This window comes from Calypte anna, chromosome 3 (assembly GCF_003957555.1).
Source record: "Calypte anna isolate BGI_N300 chromosome 3, bCalAnn1_v1.p, whole genome shotgun sequence".
Classification (NCBI taxonomy): Eukaryota; Metazoa; Chordata; class Aves; order Apodiformes; family Trochilidae; genus Calypte; species Calypte anna.
Genome location: NC_044246.1, coordinates 10581342 through 10605335, shown reverse-complemented (window position 1 = coordinate 10605335; position 23994 = coordinate 10581342). Strand labels below are relative to the sequence as shown.

Below are 23994 nucleotides of genomic sequence, written 5' to 3'. Positions count from 1 at the left end.
TTTTATTTACAATATTGAGAAAAATACATGCAAAGCAAAGAAATCCACCTTATGAACTTACCTGATGGTTTTGACAGCTTCCTCATCTTTGTCTGCATCAAGGTCAGATGGATCCATGAAGAAGATTTTGTCCTCTGGAGGAGAGGGTTCTTCAGTATCATCTAGACCTCGGCTACCATCACTGTTCATTTCACTGCTATCAACTTCCATTGGCATGTCCAAGTCCTGACCTGGGCTAGCAGGTTCTGGAAACAACACAGGATTAAGATATGATTTCTAATAGACAATTAAAAAAACAAAGAAAACTTCCAAAACCCCAACAAATTTTTCTTCAGTTCATGCTTATAACATAACAATACAATCAGAAAATAAAAAATCCTCAAGTTTTTTGTGAAATGAGGCAGTCTATGGTAGTGAACATTATCTATTTGGTTTTGCTAAATGCCAAGGCAAGAGAGACCCAACTAAAACAAGAATTATACTGAAAGAAATGGAGTCAAAAGCTTAACCTAAATCTCATGAAGTAATTCTGTTCCACAAGTAATCAGTACAAAGTAACCTTTTGGTGGCTAGAGATGACCCAGAAAAGTATTTCTGTGCAAATGAAATTCTCCATCAACAGAAACACAACTCTGCTCTCTCTGCCCTTGGAGCCTAAGATAGAGAAAAGCAAAATAGAGAAGGGGTGCTGTGGCACTGCAGGAAAAGAGAAAAACAGAACAGACCTTACTTGCATCTGACTCTTTGCTGGCAGAATTTTAAAGTTTCCAAAAGCTGTACAACTTGCACCAAGGAAAACTATGAATTAATACATACAAATACATGCATCTGTAGCCTTATTTTGTTTGGTTGGGTTTTGGGGTTTTGGGTCTTTTTTTGTCTGAGGAGGGTGAATTTAAGGGTGGGTGAGGAAAAAAAAATTTAAAAAATTATGCCTATCATTCATGGAAGAATTGCATGGAATCACAGTTCCCAAACTATGTGCCCTAGCACCTTAGCATCCCAAGGGTGCTAAGCAGACTGCAGCAATGTCACATACTCTTATTCATGGTCAGCAGTCTCAAGATCCAGACAAGAGCCTTAAAGCTGGACAACGAAGGCATGAATGGATGGGGTATCTTGTGCTCTGACAATGAACCCATTAGCTAAAGAGGGCTGCTGCTTAGGCTCTTAATCAGGTCACACATACTGATGTGTTCTCCTGCCTGCCATCCATTTTATTCCCCTCAAAAATAAGTATGCCAAGGATCAAGATTCTGGGCAACAAAATCTCAGAATGGCTGAAGCTGGAGAGAACTTCTGGGGATTATCTGGTCCAAGAACCCCCATGATCCCACCCCTCCAGCCTGTTGAAATCCCTTTGGAGGGCAACACAACCCTCCAGCATATCATCATAACGGTGGGACTTGATGATCTCTGAGGTCCCTTCCAACCCAGCCAATTCTACGATTCTATGATCCAGATGAAAATGTTGAACAGGACTGGACTCAGTACTGGCCCCTGGGTTGAACCACTAGTTACCAGCCTCCAAACTAGATTTTGTGCAACTGGTGACCAACCTGTAGGTCCACTGGTTTAACCAGCTTCCAGTCCACATTGCTGGGCATCCATCCCATATTTCATCAGCTTAACACTGGTCTAAAATTTGCAAGCGTAAGATTCTAAACCTCCTTCCACAGGTTGTTCCCAAACTTCCCATTTTAACTCTGTAAGGTTTATTCAGAAAACAGTCCTACTTCATTGAGGTTTCAAAAAATCAGAGTGGGGTTGGTTTTTTTTGATGGTTTGCTTTTTTCCTTTCTCTTTTACCTCATAAACTGCTGGACCTAACTCTGGCCACTAAAAATCATGGATACAAGAAAGTCACAAAAGGTGGCACCTTGTCTTCAGATACTTTAAAAATATCCATATTGTGATGAACAATGAGCAGATTGATCACAACAGATGTTTTACATTTGCACATTAAGAAGGTTTCTTGCCGGTTTTTATTTGTCCTTACCAAATCTCAACCAAAGCACACTCTACTTGCCAAGACTAAGTCACCCAAGTCTAAGTTTTACAATGAATCTTTTTAATTGTTGGCATTCTGTGGTGAAACAAATGGGAAGATAAATTAAAAAGATGTAAAATATTCAAAGATGAGGGACCTAAAAGATAATACATCTTTTTAAGCCTCCAAAGTGTTGTCAATACTTGAAAGCATGTTTCTCATCTTACCTCCATTGAAAATCACTTCTCCAAGACAATCCCTAGGTACTTTGGATGCACAGCGTTTGTGACAGTTGAATCTGCAATCTAAAATGGAAGATAAATAAACCCATTACACTAGAATGTTACTGCCACTCAGATACTAACATTCTATCACTCACATCACAAGCTTCAGTTCAGATTCATACATTTACATGAAGACAGCACAAACGAGGTCACCTCCAGAAGGAAATTAAAAATCTTGTCCTGATGTTACACGTTTATTGGCCTCACCTTTATTTACTATGTCAGAGCTTTCTCTTCCAGTACAAAAATTTTATGCTTCTCTAGCTTTCTCTGTAGTTATTTTTTCCATTATGATGTAATTTTTCCCATCCTCTCATCTGTTCCACATCCTTTTTCCATTGCTATACAATTTAAATGTCCCACCTCTGTCATTTTTCCCCACCTGCTGCCTAAGACTTGCAACCATCAGACCCTCTAGGATCACACACCAACAAAGATCAAATATGCTCTGCAGTAAATCCCAAAGTACAGTTCCCCTATCATCCATATTACAGATCTGGCTGAACACTGAAGTTCCATTTCTGCCTGCTGACACAGGGCAGACAGAATAATGTTATGTCCAAATCTGGCCTGACATGGAGATGGAATCTAACCTGGATGTCTGCCACTTCTGCATCTGAGGTGGCAGATGCAGCCTACTGAACAAAGTCCAGCATACAACAGCAGTGCTATTACCATGAGTTTCCTCTAATATATGTACTGCTGTAATTTTCAACTCTGTATAATCATAATGCATTTCAAAACTCCCTAGTGCCTCCATGACTGTGTTCAAATTGATAATTTAGCCTCTTATCCAAAGGAAGCTCACCGGGCTTTCCTTTTAAGCTCAGGCAGGAGAAAAACTGTTATCTCCCCATTTTTATTAGTACAGAAGCCAAACCCTGGAGCAAAATACAATCCTGTTCAGCTTCTGACTGCCTACAAGAAAGCACCCTAGGAGACCAACAAACTGTCTAGTTCATAAAACAGAGCATCCCATGAAACTGTTCCCAACAGGCAGTCTGCATACAACCACCCATGCTGCAATACTAAGAAAAGTTGTTCCTGAACATGGGTCATTTTGTCCCAGTTGACCTCAGTGTCCAGAAATGTTCCTGGGCACATTTTATTTATTACCACAAACACAGCCTTAGCACCCCAAAGATCATCCTCATAGTCTGGATGAGTTCAAGAAATCCAGGGCTCCTATGGGTACTCAGGAACACAGGAATGCTGAAAAACCTCAAGTTTTGGGAATGTGCACAAGGCAGAGGGAAACCTTAAGAATCTCTAGGAAAAAGCAGTATGAAAACATTTTGATTGTTTGATATCAGTTCCTGATGCATTAAAAATACATATAGGATCATGCTGCATAAGTAGGGAAGTATTAATATACTTCTTTCTGTTCTGTGCATACACGTAACATTTCATCAAGTTTGTTTTCCATACATAAGTGCTATTTCTATCTAGTTTCATTCACTTCCCTGAAACTGATGTGGTAACCCAATTTTTTTCAGCTGAATATACAGTCACAACAACTGCATATGGTCAGTAGCATCTATATATTAAAACTGCAAACCATCTTTTTCAGCCTTCATTTTTTATGCACTACATGTGTTCAATGAAAATAAACTGACTGAAAATAAAATCAAAAACAGTTCAGGATGCAGACTATAAAGACTGCAAGCAAATAAAAACAGATATGAAAGAAAAAATATTTCATTATTTACATGAAACAGAAGTATTTTTAGTCAAAAGAAAGTTAACATGGTATAAGCTTACAATTTTTGATCTCCTCTACTAATGGCATTGAAAATTTATTAAATTACCTCTTTTAAAATGTTGACCTTTGGTACTCACATTTTACAAACTCATGAGAGAAATGGGAAGTCCTTTACCTATTGATGTTTATGGTTCATCACTACCTTTTATTTCCTGCAACAAAGCTGACAGACCTGCACTATCCAGCAATAAAGAGAAGGAAGAAGTTCCTGAAGTCATAGTTAGGACCTGGAAACCACATGGAAGAGTCCAAGAACTGGAGTAATTTTCCTTAACGTATGCTAAATAAAATCCATGCAGCTGATGAAACCTGAGTTAGTTCTGAAAAGGCACCTACCCATACAATTTTTTTCCACAATAACCAGGATTTTGTAGTAGAATAACACAAGGAAAACTTACAAATTCTTTGGTGAACCATCTAGAAGAAGGACACTTAACAAAAGGAAGTACTTTCTATTGTTATTGATTTAGAATTAATACTTCTAAAATTAAGGTATTTCCAATCTACATGTGATTAAATCTTATTTTTCAGAAAAATATACAATGCACAGTACAAAAATGAAAATGAGGGCTGCTGTAATTCTCTCAATCATATGCAATTTTTCAAAAATTGTACTGACTTATTTTGCAGTACACAACCTTACAGCAATCAAAACATAAGCCAAAATCCATTTTAAGTACAGGGACCTATACTGAAATTTATTACTGCAGCAGAAAATTAAATGTTTACCTTTACACTGCATTCCTTGGCGAAAAAGGCCCTTCAGCAGCCGTTTGCAATACTGGCATATGGTGGGACGAGTGTAAGAGTGAACAGCAAAGGTGTGTGGAACCTTCACTCTGCAGAGCACCATCTTTTCCATCCAGATGGGACGGCCACTCCAGGAGGGAATCCTCTTACTAGGTTCTGGGCAGCAGCGCTGGAATACAGCAGGTATACATCAGTGGCACTGAACAGTCCTACTGCCAGGACTTTTCAAAGACCAAGTGAAGACCTTGGTGACTGAGAAAAGGGACACAGTGCACCCATTTTATAAAGGGTAGAAAGTAGGACCCTGGGGACCACTGACCTGTCAGCCTCACCTCTGTGCCTAGGAAGATGCTCCTAAAAGCTATGCTAAGGCACATGGAAGAAAGGGGAGTCATTCAAGAGAGTCAGCACAGCAAGCCCTGCCTGACCAACCCAGTGGCCTCTGCAATGGGGTATCCACTTCAGCAAACAAGGGAAGAGCCACAGATGTCACCCATGCAGCCTTCCATAAGGCCTTTGACACGGTCCCTCTCATCCTTCTCTCTGAATTGGAGAGATACGGATTTCATTGGTGGACTGTTCAGTGGATTAAAAATTGGATGGATGGTCACATCCAAAGGGTAGTGATCAACGGTTCAATGCCAGTGGTGTTCCCTAGGTGTCTGTACTGGGACCAGTATTGTTTAGTATTTTCATTGATGACATAGAGAGTGGAATTCAGTGCACCATCAGCAAGTCTGCAGGTGATACCAAGTTGAGAGGCAGGCAAACCAAAATCTAATCACTACCTCAAGCTCTAATGATTACCTCAGTTTTAAAAAGTACAGCATACCTGGACAGCTTACTAAGTTAGACAAAAATATTTAGAATATTAAAAAATAACATTTGAAGAAAACCCCTAAAGTTTTAACTTAATTTCAAACAAAAATTTCAGCAACTAAAACAAAAAAGACATTGAGAGCCTACTAAACATTCAGCAGAATAAACTTAGTTACCTACACCTACAGAAAAATGTAAAGGTACATCACCTTGCACATCTTACCTAGCGCATTTTAAGACCACCAAAAGATGAAGCGAAAAACTGAAAGAATTCCTTATCATTTAAATCAAGTATTTTAAATCAGATAGCAAAGAAGAGGTGTGCAAGAGGTGTTCTATCATTCCTAAAACCACAGCTCTCAGAGCTCATATAACGGTGAGTAGCAGGCTAATAAAAAAATTACACACAGAAGTTTTAATTTATTTCCCATTTCATTTCTCAGAGTCACTAAGTGCCACAGTCTGAAACTCACCAGAGCCACTTGCAACACTATCTAGTTCCCCAGAGGCTTAAGAATTTAAAAACAAAAATTTTTTCCCCTTTCCCATTACATACTTCTTCAGAGGCAGAGGATGTGTGTTCAGCTTGGGCTGGTCTTGGAACTGAAAGCCCTGTTCCTGGTAAAGAGACATTGGACAGACGCCTCTTCCTCACCCCACTGCAGTTATTTGGAATCTTGAAGGCACATCGCTTATGGTAGTTTAACCCACAACCTGAAAGAGAGGGGTTTTTAGATAAAAAAAATCTCCCAACACCAAAGTTAACAAAAATAGTAGTAATATTCTGGTAAAAAAGGTAGACAGATGATCCAGAAAAATGGTAAAGGCATAAATAGATTGGTCTGCTAAGCTCTTATTTTAGTGTTCTTGATGTGATTCACATAAACAATTTTTTTTTCATTACTTGCTCTAACATCATCTTCCAGTTAGCCAGCTGTAGCAGTAAGGTCTGAGGCTGTTCTTCCCTCACCAGGAGGCTTTCATCTCTCCTCACTTTGGATCACACGAGCAAAAGAGAAGCCAGTGAGCAGGCAGCATCAGTACCTTGCAGCAGGCTGCAGAGTGCTCCACAGCCCACTGGACAAAGGCCATAAGGAACTCCTCTTCAGGAGTCTCTCCAAAGTGTGTCGTCCTTGTGCAAAGGACACAGGCTTGTACTCAAGCTTTTTTTTTTTTTTTTCCAAAATGGCAAACAAGAACACTTCTTAAGTCATTTGCCCAAGTTTGCATTAAAGCCAGGATCAGAACTTCAGAACTGAGGTCTCCTGATACACAACTTCTTGCAGCTCTATGAGAGACTACATTTATCACATGTGCTAGCATACCAAGCAAGAAACAATTTCTTCTTCATCTTATATGGATATACACACACAAAGATGAAGAAAAAAATTACAGACTTACCTTCACATTTTAATCCTTGTCGTACCAAGCCCCAGAGCATCTCTCCACAGTAGTCACAAAAAGTAGGAGCCTTGTAGGAATGCACATAAAGTGCATGAGGACGAATCTGGAAATCTTCAACTGTAGCCAAAGCTTTTAAAAAATTGCAGTAAGTTATGGTTCTTGCCACAGGATCAAAAAGGATTTATGAAAATTTGTTGTGGAAATATTAAGAATGGCAGATTCAGAAAACACTAATTAGCTGTTCAGACATCAGCATTTCACTGTATACCATTTAAACATCCATTTAGAAGATTATATAGTTCTCAGTAAGCCTTTTTTTGTTTGAGGAAAAAAATCTGTTGGATTCTGTAGACCAATAGCCACAACTGATCAACAGTATGAGTCATGATGCTTAAAACCTCACTAAGTTGCAAAGGCAAAAAAAAAAAAAGAGCTTTGCCAAAATCAGCTTAACAGTAAACATTAGAAAAAGCAACTTAATTCTCAAGCTGTTTGCAACCTACAAAATTTTCAAAGGACAGCTAGGACAGCTTTTCAAAAAAAGGAGAGGTTACATATTTACCTTCTAAAGGGCTTCTTCAGTAAAAGCTTACTATAGTGAACTGTCTGTGTATCAAAAAGAACTGTTGACAGAGCTTCCATAGCACATTGGAAACTTCACTAGTAATGTTATCTTTCTTAAACAAGCATAGATGTATCTAAATGAATTTTTTGCCTTGCTTCTTTGGAATATAAAAAACAAAAACAAAAAAAATTGGCATTTTACACCATGATTACCTTGCCCTCAAAGCTGCTATTCTTTGATCTAATAGGTACTAGCACTTCCAATTCTTATATCTAAGTTAAAACCCCACTGAAAGAGATTAACATGTCTTCAAAACACCTCAGTTTCTGGTGGTCTGTCTGTTTATAAGGAAACTGTCAGAGGCTGTCAAGAAGAGGCATACACAAAAAAAATTCCAAATATGGTGTTCATCAGAAGCAATTAAAAGCTCAAATCAAGGTGGTCAACATCTGAACACCCTAGAACATGCCTAGAACAGTAGATCCTGAAATGCAGTTAAGGTACACACCCTTACAACTCAGAAATCATGCTGTATTAATCCAATTTACAAATCTAATCCCATGACAGTCAAGAGATATCTCTTTCCTAGAGGATAACCTCAGTTTGGCACTTAATCCTCAAAGTCTGAAAAATATGTTATCAATACTACTCCAGCTTTTATCTGTAGTTTAACCAGAGCTGATTTTTGGCTGAATTTGACAGGGTACAGTTCAAATTAGTTAGGGGTTGGGGGTTTCTTTGTCCTTATTATTGAAGTGTTTAAAAGGTTAATAGCAAACACTCTAGACTTTGCTGTTTAAAAGATACTGTTTTCAATAACAGGCACAGGAAACCCAAATACATGCTGGAAGCATCAGTAGCCCTTCAATTTTCTTGGCAAACTCTACCCCAAAACTGCGACCCAGTATAAGACTTAAGTCAACTCAAGGCAAGCATGATAATAATGTTCCATAAAGTCCTATCTTCATTTTGTTTAGTGAATAAAGCACTGTTCCACTGTTACAACAATACCTACCAGAGAGTACAACCTCAACAAGGTCTCCTTCGTGTATCTCTTCTGCTGATGTAATTCGCTGCAGAATATTATCTGAGTTCAGGTCATGACGGAAGAGGAGAATTTTGTCATACATGCCAAAGAAACCACACTCTGGGAACTGCAACAGAAAGCAAACTCTAAATTAACACCTGCTCTTTGACAGTCCTATGCATAAATATTTTTAAAAACAGTTACAGAACTTGACTGTTTAAAGTGCTCCATGAAAACAAAATAGATCTGCTTATTTCTGAGGAACTAAAGCATTTTCTGAACTAAAATAAATTAAAAATACAAACAAAAAACCTAACAAAAAAACCCACAGCAAAACAAAACATAAAATCTCTCAACACTAGCTTCTTTCCTATTCTTCCCTACTAAAGGTGACACTATTTTTCCATGTTTGAAAGACAAAAATATTAGGGATTTTGTTCCTTTGGGTTTTTAATTTCTCTGACATGCATAATCAGTCTGGCACGTGAAAGCCAACACAGATCTTTCTAACTCAGATACCACCACCTGAAATGCTTATTTCACAGATATTCTGGTTGGGCAGGTATTCAGCTTGAGACATCTCAGCAGTAACTGCCACACTATTCTTAAGGTACAAGCCAACAGAGGCTCCATGTCCTTGTTCTACAACAGTTTAGATCCACAGATGTAAGAAAAGAAAACCTCAAGTCCCCACAAGGACAGAAGAGAATATTGCAAATCTACATAGGAAACATCAGCATTGATTCCAAAGTATGTAAAAACAGTATAATGCCTATAATTGAGATTTGATTTTCAAGTTAATTCCAGACAAAGGCTAAATTCATTTATATGGCATAGATGTATTCTTAAAAAAATAAAAATATCTCTTCTAGATCATTAGAACTGTTGGCATCAACATCCTCATTGTTTCTAGGTTAATTAAATTGACCTTTTAAGCTGTTCATCATGAATGCTTATGACACTGTAGTGACATGTTTTACTGTCCTCTCAAAACAAGTATTCATACACACAGATGAAATGACTATGAAAGGCTGATTTTGTTGATTTTTGAAAGGCAATATTTAACCTCATAAAAGGTATTTGCTCTATTTACCAGCTTCTGCTTGATCAGTAGTTTTCATACTAAGATGCAGCATCACAAGACTAAGATGGAGAATTACAAGCCCAGGCCTAAAAAGACTAACAATAACCTATGCTAGTATCTATTGCAAGAAATCTACCATTAAACACAGACCCTGTATACATTTTCTACAGATCTATGTGACTGACTTCACCCAGGACACATTTTTCTAGGCATCACGTGTGCCTAACCTCCATTTCCAAAGCCTTAATTCAAAAAACTAAAACCATTATAATAGTGATAATCAGATCATTGGTACCACAGAGCTGTAGCTGCAACACAGTTTTCCTGAATCCACAACAGGGAGAGGAGCAGCTGAGGAGCCTTGCAACAACTCCCTCATCTATCCTACCTGTCAGGTTAGGTGCTTGCATGCCTACAAAGGAGCAGAGAGGAGCTCCCCAGGTTGGGAAGCCCACACAACACCCTGCCCAGCTCCTCCCAGCCCATCACAGAAGCCACCAGCACACCAGGTGCCCATTTCCAATGTCAGGTGAGCACAAAGACACAAGGGCAACTGGGGGACCCAAATTAAGGACTCCAGGGAAAGCCAGACCAGGGCTGTCACAGAAGAGCCTCAGCCCCAATTTCCATCCATAAAGCCCATCAAGATACATCACCACCAGCACACCTTCTGGACTGAGAGGGGTTGCTGCCCAATTGTACGGGACACATCATAAGGCCCCAGGGAACTAGGACTGTACAAGGCTTATTATGGGACATTTATGGAAGGAAACAAAGGCAAAGAAAAAGGTGATTCAGGGAAGAACAAATGTAGGGGGAAAAAAAGGGTTAAGAAGTTTAAAAAGGCTGGTGACCTGTAAACAGTCAGAACAAGCCATGCCCTGGGCTTGATCAGCACTCTGTCCCATCTTGTAACTGAATTCCATTTCTAACTCTTTTCCAGGATGCTGGGTTCTCATTCTGAGCACGGGTGTGTGCTTGGGGTGGGGGAGGTCCAAGTGCCAGCAACTGGAGCCAGACCACAGGTCAGAGGACCTATGGTACCTGTGATGCAAGTGACTGGAGAGACCAGTGAGTGAAATCCAGGGCCAACAACTGGAGCAGGGCTGCAATCCCAATAGCTTCAATATCCAGGTGCCAGCAACTGAAGAGACCAAGAGAGCTGCTACTGGGCAGAGTGCCAGAGCACAGCTGCTGGAGATATCCACCTTTTTTGTTTGGTTTTGTGCATGTTTCCACTAACAGACCTTCATTCTGAACCACCAGGTACAGAATGAGACTACTGCTGCTGTTTTTACATGTGAGTGCTCTGTCTGTCTGCCTGTGTCATCTGTGTGTATACATATTGTAGACCTGTACCAAAGTGCCTTTGCCTACTGGGAATACCTGGTCAGTCTTGCTGTAGGTTGAACCTGGACCTCAACAGCCTCACCTCTAGCCAGGGGGCTGTCAGCTTAAATCATCCCTAGTGAAACCTTCCAAGTTTGATGAACAAGTCCTGCCCTTTCCTTGCACACCTCCCCCTGTGATTTCCCTGTTATAAAAAACAGACCCTAACACAAAGATGCCTCTCCTGATTGCTCAGCTTACTCTCCTCTGCCCTCACCCCAGCCCCATGTGCCCAAGCGATGGAAGCACTGGCTGGATGCCCTCTGCAGGGCCAGCCCTGATGAGATGCAGGTGGCCCAGCAGAACCCATGTCTGAGGCACTGGGCCAGGCTTCGAGGGGGGAAGCTGTGGAGGCAGCTTGGCTCCTTACAGACCTGCAGAGCCCTGCTCTCTCTTCCGTTCCCCGTCCCGCTCGGGAATCCAGCATTCCTTCCGAGCACCTTCGCCAGAAAGGCTCTGTGTGGACTGCTGGCCAAGCATAACCTCATCGATTAACAAGGTTTTATTTCAAGTGGTATCTTTGAAGAGAATTTTTACGCAAAGCTCAAACTATGCTCAAGTTGTACACCACCAACTTTTTCCCTCTTGTACTGCAGCAAAGTACAGCTTTTATAGCCTTCCTGAGGCTCAGTTACATGGAGCTGTTAAGGAAGAACACTGTCCAATTCCTTTGAAGTGTTAAGAGCTCCTAATGTAAACTTGAAAACACAACTCGAAGCAGAATTTTTTAAAGCCTGTTTTATCTTACAGGATTATATGGCCATTACTTTCCTCCATAAAAACCCAAAGTATCTGCACAGTGACTCAGAACATGTAAACTGCTAATCCCACTATTACTATGTTTCCTAAAAGCAAAAAGAGACTGTTCCCAGTGTCCAGAGCTCCAAAAGAGCAACTAACTACAGGAAATCACTTGTGGGAAGTCTACGTATGCAACAGACTGTGCCAAAATTAATCTCTAGTACACCAATATTATCAACTTACTTGAAGAATGCATGCAATCCTTAGTGTTTGGGTGGTAATAGTAACACAACTACTGTATTATTGCAGTTACACTGAGGAAAAACAATTGGTGTTACCTAGAATGCTTACACTGTAAGTATTACAGTCCATCTAGTTCTAAGTGATAGTGCCTTACACCATTCTTGTTAACCAGAACTCAATATGCAGCAGCCAGTATTGCTGCAGCAAAACACAACTGAGGCTTCTTTCTATCTTGGCAGTAACTGAAAAATCCCTCTACTTCAAGTTCCAGGACTTACTTTACAAAATTCTAGACCAGTCGCCAAAAATTCACACTAGGGAAAAGTGTAGGCGGATATTGTTTCAAGGTCCAATATCTCATGACCCATCATAACTGAAAACAAATGCTTCAAACCACTTAAAGTTAATTCCAGAGTCTAATGGTGCAAAACACCCATTACCTTAGAAAGTCTCTTCGTTCAGTGAAATCACTCCAACCTATTACCCTGCATCCCTACTCAGCTATTCACTCCCACTCTATAGAATCGTGTGCCAAATCACATTTTTAAACAGGCAATTTGCTTCAAACATGTTGCATGAGATCTTTCCCTCACCAGATGCCTCAGTACAGACACACTTGGACTACTGCTTGGCCAGGTTTTCCAGCATACAAACCTAATACCATGCTGGAAATGTTTAGCTGCCCTGCAAATACCAGCTCCATGCCCCCAGGACTCCTCAGCTCCCATCCTCTCATGCCTGCACTTTCTATTACTCTGCTGCCTTATTTATCTCATATAAAGAAAGAATATGACAAGTCAACAAGACAGACCAACAGAGGGTAAGAGATATGAGCACTGATGATTAATAAAAACCATGATTTGCATTCATTTTAGAGCCATTCAAAAATCAGTACCATGAACTATTACCCAGGAGAAAAACCCAGAAGGATGGCTGAAATACTGCTAACCACTTGTTACACCAAAGTATGTTATTACTGCAACAGTTTAAGAGATCAATTTGTAATATGGGTGGATTGCAATACAATCCTTGTAATATGATTCTTATTTATCAATATTTTATTAGTACATATGTTAAAATGTGATAAATCATAGTAAATTTCAGGTCAACACCTCTGCAACAATTTCGTTAGATAGACATTATCATGGCAGCATCCAAATCCTTGGGAGAGAGTTCATATTCATGCCACGTGTTCTGATCTTTCCACAACATGACAATTTAAAGTATGTTTTAAAATAAACACATTTTTTTCCCTTCAGCAGCCCTCACTGAAGCACTAGCTATCCAGATTACTTTAATCCAGCCCCATTAAAACCTGAGTTCTTAGTTATGCAAATAATACAGATATACAGTTAATTGTCACTCGTTTAATTGCCACAGAGAATTCCACAGATATATTTGTCTGCTTTTTTCATGTCAGGCTTGCTTTTGCCTGATTATCAAGCAAAATGTGTGAACACATCTCCTCATTTTCCTCCTCTCTGTACCCCAGTCTATTTCATCTTCAAAGGAAACTGGATGGACTTCAGCCATATTCCAATCATTAAAAATTAAATCCCTCCCATCTACTCTAATTAAAAAAAAATAAGCAGGATTGTCCAAAAAAGTGCATACAGACTGACAGGATTACATTCAATTCAGATTATTGAGCGGAGAATACAATGTACCAGGACTTTCATGGTACATGGTACTTTCATGGTTTCATTTATAGACACAATGAAAGTATGAAAATACAGAAATGGTAGAAAGACTCACAAGCAGGTGAAATATGCAAAATTTAACTCCTTTCAAACACAGCTATACTTCCAGTGACTGTGTTCTCAATGCTTTATGCAGTTCATGGTCTTGAAGAAACAAAAATCTGTGTGTACATGTTAAGTACCTGTGCTTGACAGATTAAGGCCTGAATTTGGGAAGTCAAAACAGCACAATGTGACAGAAAACAATCAAGGCATTAACACTAGTAAGGAAGTTTAAATACTGTTGGGAGAGAAGAGAACGTATAAAGTAAACGGTAACACCTTACGGACTCTGCTTAGAGACAGAATGATGACAAAAAAAAAAAAAAAAAAAAAAAAAAGGAAGAAAGCCAAAGCCAGTAATCAAGTAGAAATGAGATTACACACAATCACTAATTTGCTGCTGAGAGACAGACAATTGATTGCATCTGCAGTTGAAAGATACTGATCATGTTAGGATGAAGAAAAATTAAGATAATTAAAATATTATTGCTAGTAAAAGCAAAGACACCAAACAGATGAAGGCTGCATGGATTAAGATGAAAGAAACAGGTGCTAAATAAGAGCTTCAAGCCTATATATAAGCAAGACAATTTTGAGACTACTTTGAAGAAAGATACTAGACAAGAAAAACAAAAATGTAGCACATATGGAAGAGTTCAGCAATAGCAGAATTGTAAACATTGTTAGTGGAGATGGTTTAAGAACAAATCTGAAACAGGCAGGCCACAGAAGGAAGAATTACTTTTGGAGATGAAGTAAGAGACAAGATAGACCAAAACATACTAAGCTCAATCAAACTCAAAAAGAAGATAAATATACAAGAAACAACTGCAGCAAACATGAATGAAACATGAGATACATAAAGGCAGAGAAAGATGAGGAAGAGATAGAGAAAATAAGTTTAGTTTGGCTTTTTTTTCCCCCTCTTTTTAAATTTAAGGCATATGAGAGCACAGCTTTATGAAAATACAGAAGAAAAAATCTGAGAAAAGTTTGTTAATCAGTAAAACAGCAAAGCCAAATAGGTATTTCTCCTAAGTGGTGACCACTTGGGTGGCTTCAGTGAAGGGGAAAAACTGGTGTGGAAGATTAGGAAGCAGATTGTACAGGTAAACAGCACATCAGAACTCCAGTCAGAGGGAAGGTAATGATTAGAAAGGATCCCAAGAGTTTCAGGCAGACACTTTCAGAGCAAAATGTACCAAAGCCACTGGCAGAAAAGTACGTAAAGAAAAATGATGCAGAATATGACTGAAATCAAAAAGGATGAAGGACAGGTTTGTAGATGGAAAAGGTAGATAAGGGAAGTTTCAGAATCATGAAAGTAAAGCTTTCGAAGTTACAGAAAAAATAAATCTTGCAGGTACTGATACTATACAAGTCATAGTACAGAACAATCAAATGTTCTTAATTTATAGCTATTAGTTTAACTGGAACAAAATAAATAAGATAGAATAAAGCCTTTATAGTATCCTGTCCTACATAATTCTCAGTTTGAAGGCAGCAGAACATCACCACATGTCAGTTTCTAGTTTTTAAGCTAGTGAAGCATCCAACAAGGTACTGTTCTACTTCATGTCCTCTCGTGTGAGGAATGAAGAAACACTATTTAAGCACAAAACAGGATTTAGAACTCTCCTCTGTAATATATGATCATTGTGTAAGGACATACACTGTCCATTTGCAACTTATGTTACCCATTTTTATGCTTCTAAACACTCTCCATGACCATTCTAGCAGTCATATCTGTTCATGCGCTAGCACCTCTTCAGACTCACCCCAAGACCTCTATTGTCTGGTACTTTAATATGGAGCAATCAAGATAAGGATAGATTGAGACTACAACCGGGAATTTCTGAAGCATCCTTATAAAGTCTAAAGTTTGTTTTTTCAGAGGACTCATATTGAGCATTCTGATAGACAATATCCCTACCACAGTGCTCTCCAAATTTAGCATTGAACTTCAAAAAAGTTCTTGCTCCTCTCCTAATGTTTACAACATTTTTAACACAGCTAAGAGATACATCACATTGGAGAGCAGCCAGAGAGAGAGGGACCTTGGAGTCTGGATTGACAGGAAGCTGAACATGAGCCAGCAGTATGCCCAGGTGGCCAAGAAGGCCAATGGCATCCTGGCCTGTATCAGGAACAGCGTGGTCATCAGGTCCAAGGAAGTGATTCTGCCCCTGTACTCAGCCCTGGTGAGGCCACACCTCAAGTACTGTGTCCAGTTCTGGGCCCCTCAGTTCAGGAAGGATATGGAGGTCCTGGAGCTGGTCCAAAGGAGGGCAACCAGGCTGCTGAAGGGATCCAGCACAGATCCTATGGGGAGAGGCTGAGGGAGCTGGGGGTGTTCAGCCTGGAGAAGAGGAGGCTCAGAGGAGACCTCAACACTCTCTACAACTCCCTGAAAGGAGGTTGGAGCCAGGTGGGGGTTGGTCTCTTTTCCCAGACAACTCTCAGCAAGACAAGAGGGCATGGTCTTAAGTTGTGCCAGGGGAGGTTTAGGTTGGATATTAGAAAGAATTTCTTTACGGAGAGGGTGATCAAGCATTGGAATGGGCTGCCCAGGGAAGTAGTGGATTCTCCATCCCTGGAGATATTTAAAAAGAGACTGGATGTGGCACTCAGTGCCATGGTCTGCTAACTGCAGCAGTAGTGGACCAAGGGTTGGACTTGATGAGCTCTGAGGTCCCTTCCAACCCAGCCAATTCTATGATTCTATGATTCAAATATTTGCATTATTCATCTTGCTCTCCTTGCAGACACTCTCATTAGTTTCAGTTCTGCTGATGCTACTTTTAATTACCCTTCTGCAAAACCTCAGCAAGCTCATCCAAATACCAGTGTCTGAAGCAGAAAGCACCACAGCCGAACAGCAAAAATACAGCAAGACTGGCAATACAGAAAAAGCTATCAAAATTAATTAGGTAAATACAGTGCTTATTTACTACCTCAACAGCTCTTAAACATAGGCTCTTGTAGAATTATTTCCCCTCTCCCCAGTGATTAATCTTCCCTGGACGAAATAGGTAAAGCATAACTTGCTTCTCTGAAAACTTCTGCGGATGGTATAATTATTTTTAAAAGTTAAAATCCATCCTCCTCAGAGATTTACTGTAATTCCTAACCATCATTTTTGATACTGTAATTGTAGCCTGAAATAGGCAGGCAGTTCAACCTCCCAAGCAAATGAGCTGAAACTTTGTGTTTTGTTTGAGATATGAGGAAAAAATACAAAGATGAAAAGTGATTTAGAAGCACTATTAAAAAGTAAGTAAACTTCCATTTAATTCTAGCAAAGATACCACTCAAATAAGAAGAAAATCTATATGGTATTCCAAGTAAAAAAAATATATTTCTTCTTTCTCATTAAAGAAGGACAACTGTAAATAGACCCTGCTACTTGATCATTAGAACAAACTATATGGCACCCTGAAGTTGAGAACCAGGAACTGGTAAAGAAAACACAATCCAAGCAGACTCTAAATCCAAATTAAGGGAAGTTTTAACACTCTTGAATCTCAAAGGTATACCCAGTAGCTTCAAAGTTTTGAACTGGAAAAAACAGCCATATGCATGACAGCACACAAAAGAACAGTTTACTATTTCGACATGAATACAAAATTACCTATTTCTTAATAACAGAATATTATATATGCTTGTAGCAGTCACCAGATCTAAGAGAAAAAAACAGTCACGGCAGGACATACTGCTGTCAAATAGAGGGTGGAGGGAAGATACTGCTACTTGTGCTCTGGCTGGAAAACCACTTATGAAAGATGAATCCAGCACACATAAGGTTGCTTCCTGATCAGCTGGCTGCCTGCAAACATGTTCTCACTGAGCAGTCATTTACTGGTAGCATCAGCTGCAGCAGAGCATAAACTGACTAAAAGCCAGACAGAAGAGAACTGCTCATGAAATCCTCATCAGTTTTGCAGCAGACTAGGATCAGCATGTAAGAGGTTTCCTGAGCTATAACAAGAACTTGAGCTAATCTTTAGATGATTCAGCCAAAAAAACAGAAAGGGAAAATAAGTGTGAATCTATTTGTTTTTGTCTTTCTTTATGACAGAAGACAGGAAATAGGCAGATGCAAAAAGACGGAGTTGATATAGAAAGAAAACGCAGCCCCTAAAATGGCTGTAAAAAAGTGCACCTAATGTGTGTGGTAAAAAAAAAAAATTACTAAAAAAGTCAGTCTCTTCAGAAAGGCACTAAAATGCTGAACTACATTTGGTAGCCCATAAAGATATTATGAGATCTGCTTGCTTGCCATCTTTTTTTTTTAAGATGTAGCAAGTTGTTGGATGGGTAAAATATATATATATATTTTTATATATATATATAAATATATATATAAGCATACACAAATGAGAGTTCTTACAATCACATTTACTTTCTTTCAAGCTATTAAATGAGAAAGAACCATCTGATAAAACTCACTAACTAAAAATTCTAATCACAGCAACAAAAGACATGGAGAAAACAATTTCTTACAAAATAATCTACCTTCATCTCCCTCCCTCTCATCCACCCCCAGCCTTGAGGGAAAAGAGTAATTATGTCATTACTTTATGAAACAACATTAACCTAACCAAAACAAAGATAAAATTCAGATACAAAAACAGCAAGATCAGTGTTATTTCCTTCCTAAAGAGTCAGAAATTGCAGCAGCTTAATCAAGACACATTCTAAAAGCATGCTAGGATTCTTTCATTTCTTGGTCAACCCCTCTTGATAAAAATTAAGATATGCTGACAGCAGTCCCTTCATAGAAGAGCAATGCATGCATTCCTCCATGTAATGACAACACCAGGTCAGTATTAGCTGTTTGGTGGGGTTTTCAGTTAATAACTAGAAATAAAAAGAAAAGCCAGTATCATGCAGCTCTACAGGTCTGCAGCGCATTTCTGTAGCCACCATCAGTCTCCTTTCATTACAGCTGGCTATACTGTTCCAAGAATACTCCTGAACAGTAGTAAGCACAAACTAGTAAAAATCTAAGATATCAGTGACAATCACCGAAAAGCAGAAAATGCATTCTCCATATCATGAAAACTAATTCTTGCAGAAAATTTACTACATCTTTCACTAGATTTCACAGGCAAGAAAGCAACAAGAGGGCTTACTCCTTTTAAATTATGACCTTCTGTCTTAGAAGTTAGCAAAATTTCTTTGTGCATAACTGCAGATATCTAGCATGGCATCTCTGTCACTGTACCAAACCTCTTGGCTTATTCCAGTCACCTGTTCCCACTATCAGTCTGTTACAAAACAACTGCTACTGTCAGCAGGGCGTGGTGGTGTTATACCATACCTTCTGGTAAACTATAGAGCACACGAGGTCTTTAACAGCAGAGAGGGACAGGTCCTGAGCTTCAATGGTGACAGTCTCTCGAGTGAGACCGATCTGCAGAAGGAAGGAGATGCCGTGCATAGAGCCTCGGGAGTTGGTGAGGCTCTGTGTGCTGAAACTGCCATTGGAGAGACGACTGGAGAGCCCCGACTGGGGACTCGAAGACAGAGTTGGGGTTTGTGGTGCAGCAGCAGCATGACATGTAGGTGGGGAAAACTTCTGTAAGGATGGGGGAGAAGAGTCGTTTGCTGACATCTGCCTTGCTTTGCTCTGCTGAGATCTCCCTAGTAGTCAAATTCTAAGAAATGTATGTTGTCAGTTCTTGGTTTGAACAAGGATAAATGTAACCTTCCCCTTCTTAGTTCACTGAAATGCCCCTGAACAGTAAATCTTCATTTTCCCTTTCATTCTGTGCAAGCCAGAGAGTAAAATAATTTCAGCTCTAAGTTATTTTAAATTAAAGGTTCTCTTCCCACATTTACAATCAGCTGATCAAAAGCAGACTGCCTGTCCTTTAGCACCACGTCCGGACAACAGAGGCTTACATAAAGGCCTCACAGAAATACATCAGCTCTGATGTTTTATACTTGTCCTTCATGTTTATGTATTAAAAAAAAAAAAAAAAAGCTGGAAACACAGCTAGAATAAGTGTTGGTAACTCATTAACAGTATCCTTGTTCACCTAATTCAACAGATCACATCTTAAATGCAGACACATCTTCATGTAGATAGCCTTTTGGAATAAAAAACAAAAAACAAAACACCCACTGTATCCTTGAGCAACAACAGAAGTCCACATATGTAATGAATCTATTCCTCCTTCAGAAAGTCGTCTCTGAGTTCACAGGACAAAGTTAACCTGGAGATCAGTGAAGGTATCCAATTTCATTTTTATAAAATATTTTAGTTCATTAAATGCAGGAGCAGAATGTCTGAAGACACAATCACATTAGATGTAATCTCTAGCTTCAGCCAGATAATCTCCAGCATTTTGAAACGTTGTACTCTGCCTGTAGGGGAAAAGATAAAGTTGTTATTTCACATGAATATATAAAATTGCATAGCAATGTCATAGCCACTCTACTTTGAAGCACAAGGATCACCAATTCCTTGCTCACATATATGTTATGCTACTAACATCTTGTACTTTTAACTGGAACTTAAGCTTCAGTTATGATACTGTATAATACAGAAGACAAATCAGACCTAACACTGCCCAGTAGGTTACCATGTCTTTTAATTAACAGTAATTTTGTAAAGTAAAGCACTTATAATAAAGAAGAGGAAAAAAAATTAAAAAAACAGGAAACTAAGAAGAAAAAAGGGGGAAGAGATCACAACTCTATTCTGTAGGTGTATACTTAGAAGCTGGTAGTGGGTAGAGAAAGAAATTTATTAATGCATTGAGAAGTCAAAAAAACCATAATGACAAAAATAAAATATCCTCTATGTAGCATGTACTCAGGATACCATGTACTTTAATACTTTTATTCGAGACAACTGAAGAACACCTTGCACAAATCCCAACTGTAGGGAGACAGCATACAACTGAGCACTGGTCCCTTTGAAAAAAAATTATTTAATGATTGCATGTAATTAGAAAAACAAGTGTGCTACAACCTGTTAAAACAAATAATGTCATAATTACAGGCAAAAAATAGTTGTTACAAGATGCTGTGCTACCTGAGTCAGTATTTCAAGCATTACATAAGCAACTGAAATGCCCCAAAATAATAATTTTTACATTCCTCATGTAACTTCTGCCACAGAAAAAGCTTAGAAAGCAACAGTGGTTCAAGTACCACTAACAGATTAAAAGGAGCTTAGAGTCACCGAAAACACCAAAATCAATACACTCATTTAATTTTTCCTTCTTTCATGTACAAAAAAACCTCTCAAAGTTATTAAGATTAAATGAATTTTTAGAATAGAAATACCAAAGATTACCACCCACAATATAAACTATCCTTTTATTAGAAATAAGACTGATAACCAGTAAAACAGTCCACTTAATAGATTACCCACTCCTGATATTTACCAGTGTAAGAACTCAAAACCCCACTGCCACTGCATTTAAAAAATAGATAACAAAAGACAGAAACATGAAGGTTCAGTACTGGAAGGAATTAAGCTCTGGGTTCTGTGACAACAGGGGCTCCAGAAGAGAGAACAAATCGGTGCCTTCAACTTGGCTTGGAGATGACTCATTTCTGTGTTCTACATGCTGGTTTTTTTCTCCCTCACTTCTCACAGATATCAGAGACAGCAAATACAAAGCTTTAGGGGTGGATCTGAATTAAAACCCAGTAATACCTAAGCAAAATAATAAAAAAATGGAAAAGCCATACAATGTGAAAGAATTCACGTGTCTACTAAGCAAGTTTCATTTAGACAGTAAAAACACACCGAAAAAGCTCACCTAAGGCTGCTTAATTAGAATGTTAATTATATTTACCAAAAGCATGGTGCATTTGCATTTACAAAGCCTTTTCATACCGAAGTTATCTGCGTAAAAGCCTTTAATGAAGTTTACTTTTGCTACTTGGTAGTTAAGAATGGATCTTTCTAAGAAAGGAAAACCACCAGAACTACTCACTTTGTGGCCTGGATAAACAGATTCTGAACACCAAATAAAGTAGGATGATATTGATATCTATATTTAAGCCTAGGATTCTATGTTTATATACATAGGATACATAAAAATATAGAAAAACACAAAAAACCCTACACCTCAGGAAGCGGAGGGGCAGAAGGACTAATGAAGGCAGCACAGCTCGCAGGCAGAAGGCTGACCCTCCCCTTCCTCTTGGGGCTGCTCCCAAATCAAGCAGCTTCTCCCAACACCTGGCACTTCATTCGCCCTCCCTTCCCCCTGCTAGCCACAACACGGACCCGGACCCCCACCCCACCCCGCCGCTCCTCTCGCCCCTCTCACCCCCGGAGTAGCCGCTCGCTTTCCGGGCTCCCGCCGGGAGGGTCTGACTGCCGCCCGCCCTTGCCACCCCGCAGCCGGACCTTGGGGCTGCCCGCAGATGCGAGGGTTCGGAAGGCGGGCGGCCTCCCCGCCGCCACGGGCTGGGCTGAGGCGGGACCGGCGAAGGAGCCGCCGGCGGGATGCGTCCTGCCTGCCGCGGGTCACGCAGTCCCGTCCGGGCTGGAGCTGGCAGCAGCCGCTGTCCCGTCCCTCCCAGGTTTAAATCCCCGCTGGGCGGCCCGCCCCTGCCGGCACAGCTCCCCGCGGCGCCGCTCTCCGGAGATGATGTGGCCTCGGCCCGGCACCCCCACCCCGGGGGAACCCCCGCGCCAGGGCGGAGCTGCCGCCGCGACGGCGCTTCCCCCCGCGGGGGGCGGCGGAGGCCACTCCACAACCCCCGGGGCAGGGTCCTCACCAGGGTCGATAGCGGCGACGTCGCCGCTCCCGCCGCGGCAGGAACTTTCCGAGTCCGCCCCCGCCCTTCCCCGCCGCGGAGGGCCCGGCCCCCGGTCTCCCCGCCCGCCCCCGCCGGCTCCCGGCCACAACGGAGTCGGCGAACCCCGCCCCGCCGCCCTCACCTGCGGCCCCGCCAGACACCGCCCGTCCCCGGGCCGGAGCTGCCTCGCGCGCATCTCACCCACCGCGCAGCCCCGCGGCTCCCCGCACACACCAGAGCCGCCCGGGACGGGCTGCTCTGCGGGACTGCCGGGAGCTGTAGTCCCGCATCCCCTCTCTGACCCGGGTAGCCGCAGCCCAGAGAACTACAAGCCCCGGCGTACCCCGCGGGAGCTGGGCTTGGCCGATGAGGCAGCGCATGCGCAGCCCGCCCCGAAATAGTTTCCGTTAGTTTTCTTGCCCGTGGCGGTTGCTGCCCTGAGCCGCTAACGGGACGGCGGGGAGCGGGGCGGCGCCTGCAGCGGTTGCCTGCGCTCCATCTTGCAGCCGCCTCCCCGCCGCCGCCCTTGTCTCTCGCCTGTACTGCTCTCGGCGCCTCCGGTCGTGCCAAAATTTGGGTCGGCGCCAGCTCGCACCCGTTCTCTGTTGTGCCAGCGCCGGCCTCCGGTTTCGACAGCTCCTCCGCCCTCCCCGCTGTCCCTCAGGGAGTGCCCTGGGGCCTTCCTGCTCCTCGGCCCGGCTGCAGCCCTCTTCTCCCATCTGCGCCACTTTCAGTTCACCTTTCCGGGGCGTGGGTGGCTCAGCAGCCCCACGGAGACGTCCCCAGGGCCTGGGACAGGGCCCTTCATCTCAGCACAGGAAATACTTGACCTAGTGTGTCACAGGATCGCCTCGGTCTTTTTGGTGGCCGCTCTGACCTGATAGCTCGAAACCGCTTTCTGCAAACTGTCTGCTGATGCCTGTGCTCCCCAGCGATGAGCTTGTAGCTTACAGAGAAGTTTTCCAGGCCCTTCTGGACACGCTTGTCCCTCTCTGCTGCTATGTGTCAGCCCCTCCCGTCTCCCCTGTCCCCCCCCCCACAATACTCTGATTCACCCAAATCCTCTCTTCCTGCTCTATATTAATGATGCCACTCTTGGCATTATCAGCGAATCTCTGCAACCAAGATATTTAGCAAACACTAAAATATAGCAAAAGTTCTCTACAAAAGCAGTCACAAAGCAAAACTGTGTTTGTAACCTCCCCCCAGCTTCAAAGCTCCCTGCTAACAGACAACCCATAATCTTCCTTCTTGAATTTGGATTCAGTTTCTCTTTAAGAGTCTTAAAATAATATCCACTACCATAAAAAGTTACTGCAGTTTAAATGATATACCAGACAAAAAATACTTGGAAAAGGCAAGCTGTCAGCATTCAAAGGCTTGTAATCCTCAGCTCAGCGAAACACAGATGGAGAATCAGAT

At 41.2% G+C, this 23994-nt stretch overlaps 1 protein-coding gene across 3 annotated transcripts in view; it reads right to left on the bottom strand.

Moving 5' to 3' along the window:
* PRKD3 (protein kinase D3) overlaps positions 1-22840 on the bottom strand; it is a 42708-nt gene extending 19868 nt beyond the window's left edge. Inside the window, exons 1-8 of one of the 3 annotated variants that reach the window (XM_030447000.1) lie at positions 22778-22840; positions 19124-20172; positions 8590-8728; positions 7007-7138; positions 6162-6319; positions 4766-4955; positions 2218-2295; positions 62-245 (exon numbers count right to left, since the gene is read on the bottom strand). In XM_030447000.1, coding sequence (XP_030302860.1) covers positions 62-245; positions 2218-2295; positions 4766-4955; positions 6162-6319; positions 7007-7138; positions 8590-8728; positions 19124-19417 — 1175 coding nt within the window. In that variant the 5' untranslated portion in view covers positions 19418-20172; positions 22778-22840. Of the gene's footprint in view, positions 1-61; positions 246-2217; positions 2296-4765; positions 4956-6161; positions 6320-7006; positions 7139-8589; positions 8729-19123; positions 20173-22097; positions 22152-22714 lie in introns of those variants that run through there. The other 2 variants (XM_030446999.1, XM_030447001.1) reach the window with 2 other exon arrangements.
* Between the last annotated feature and the right edge of the window lie 1154 nt (positions 22841-23994).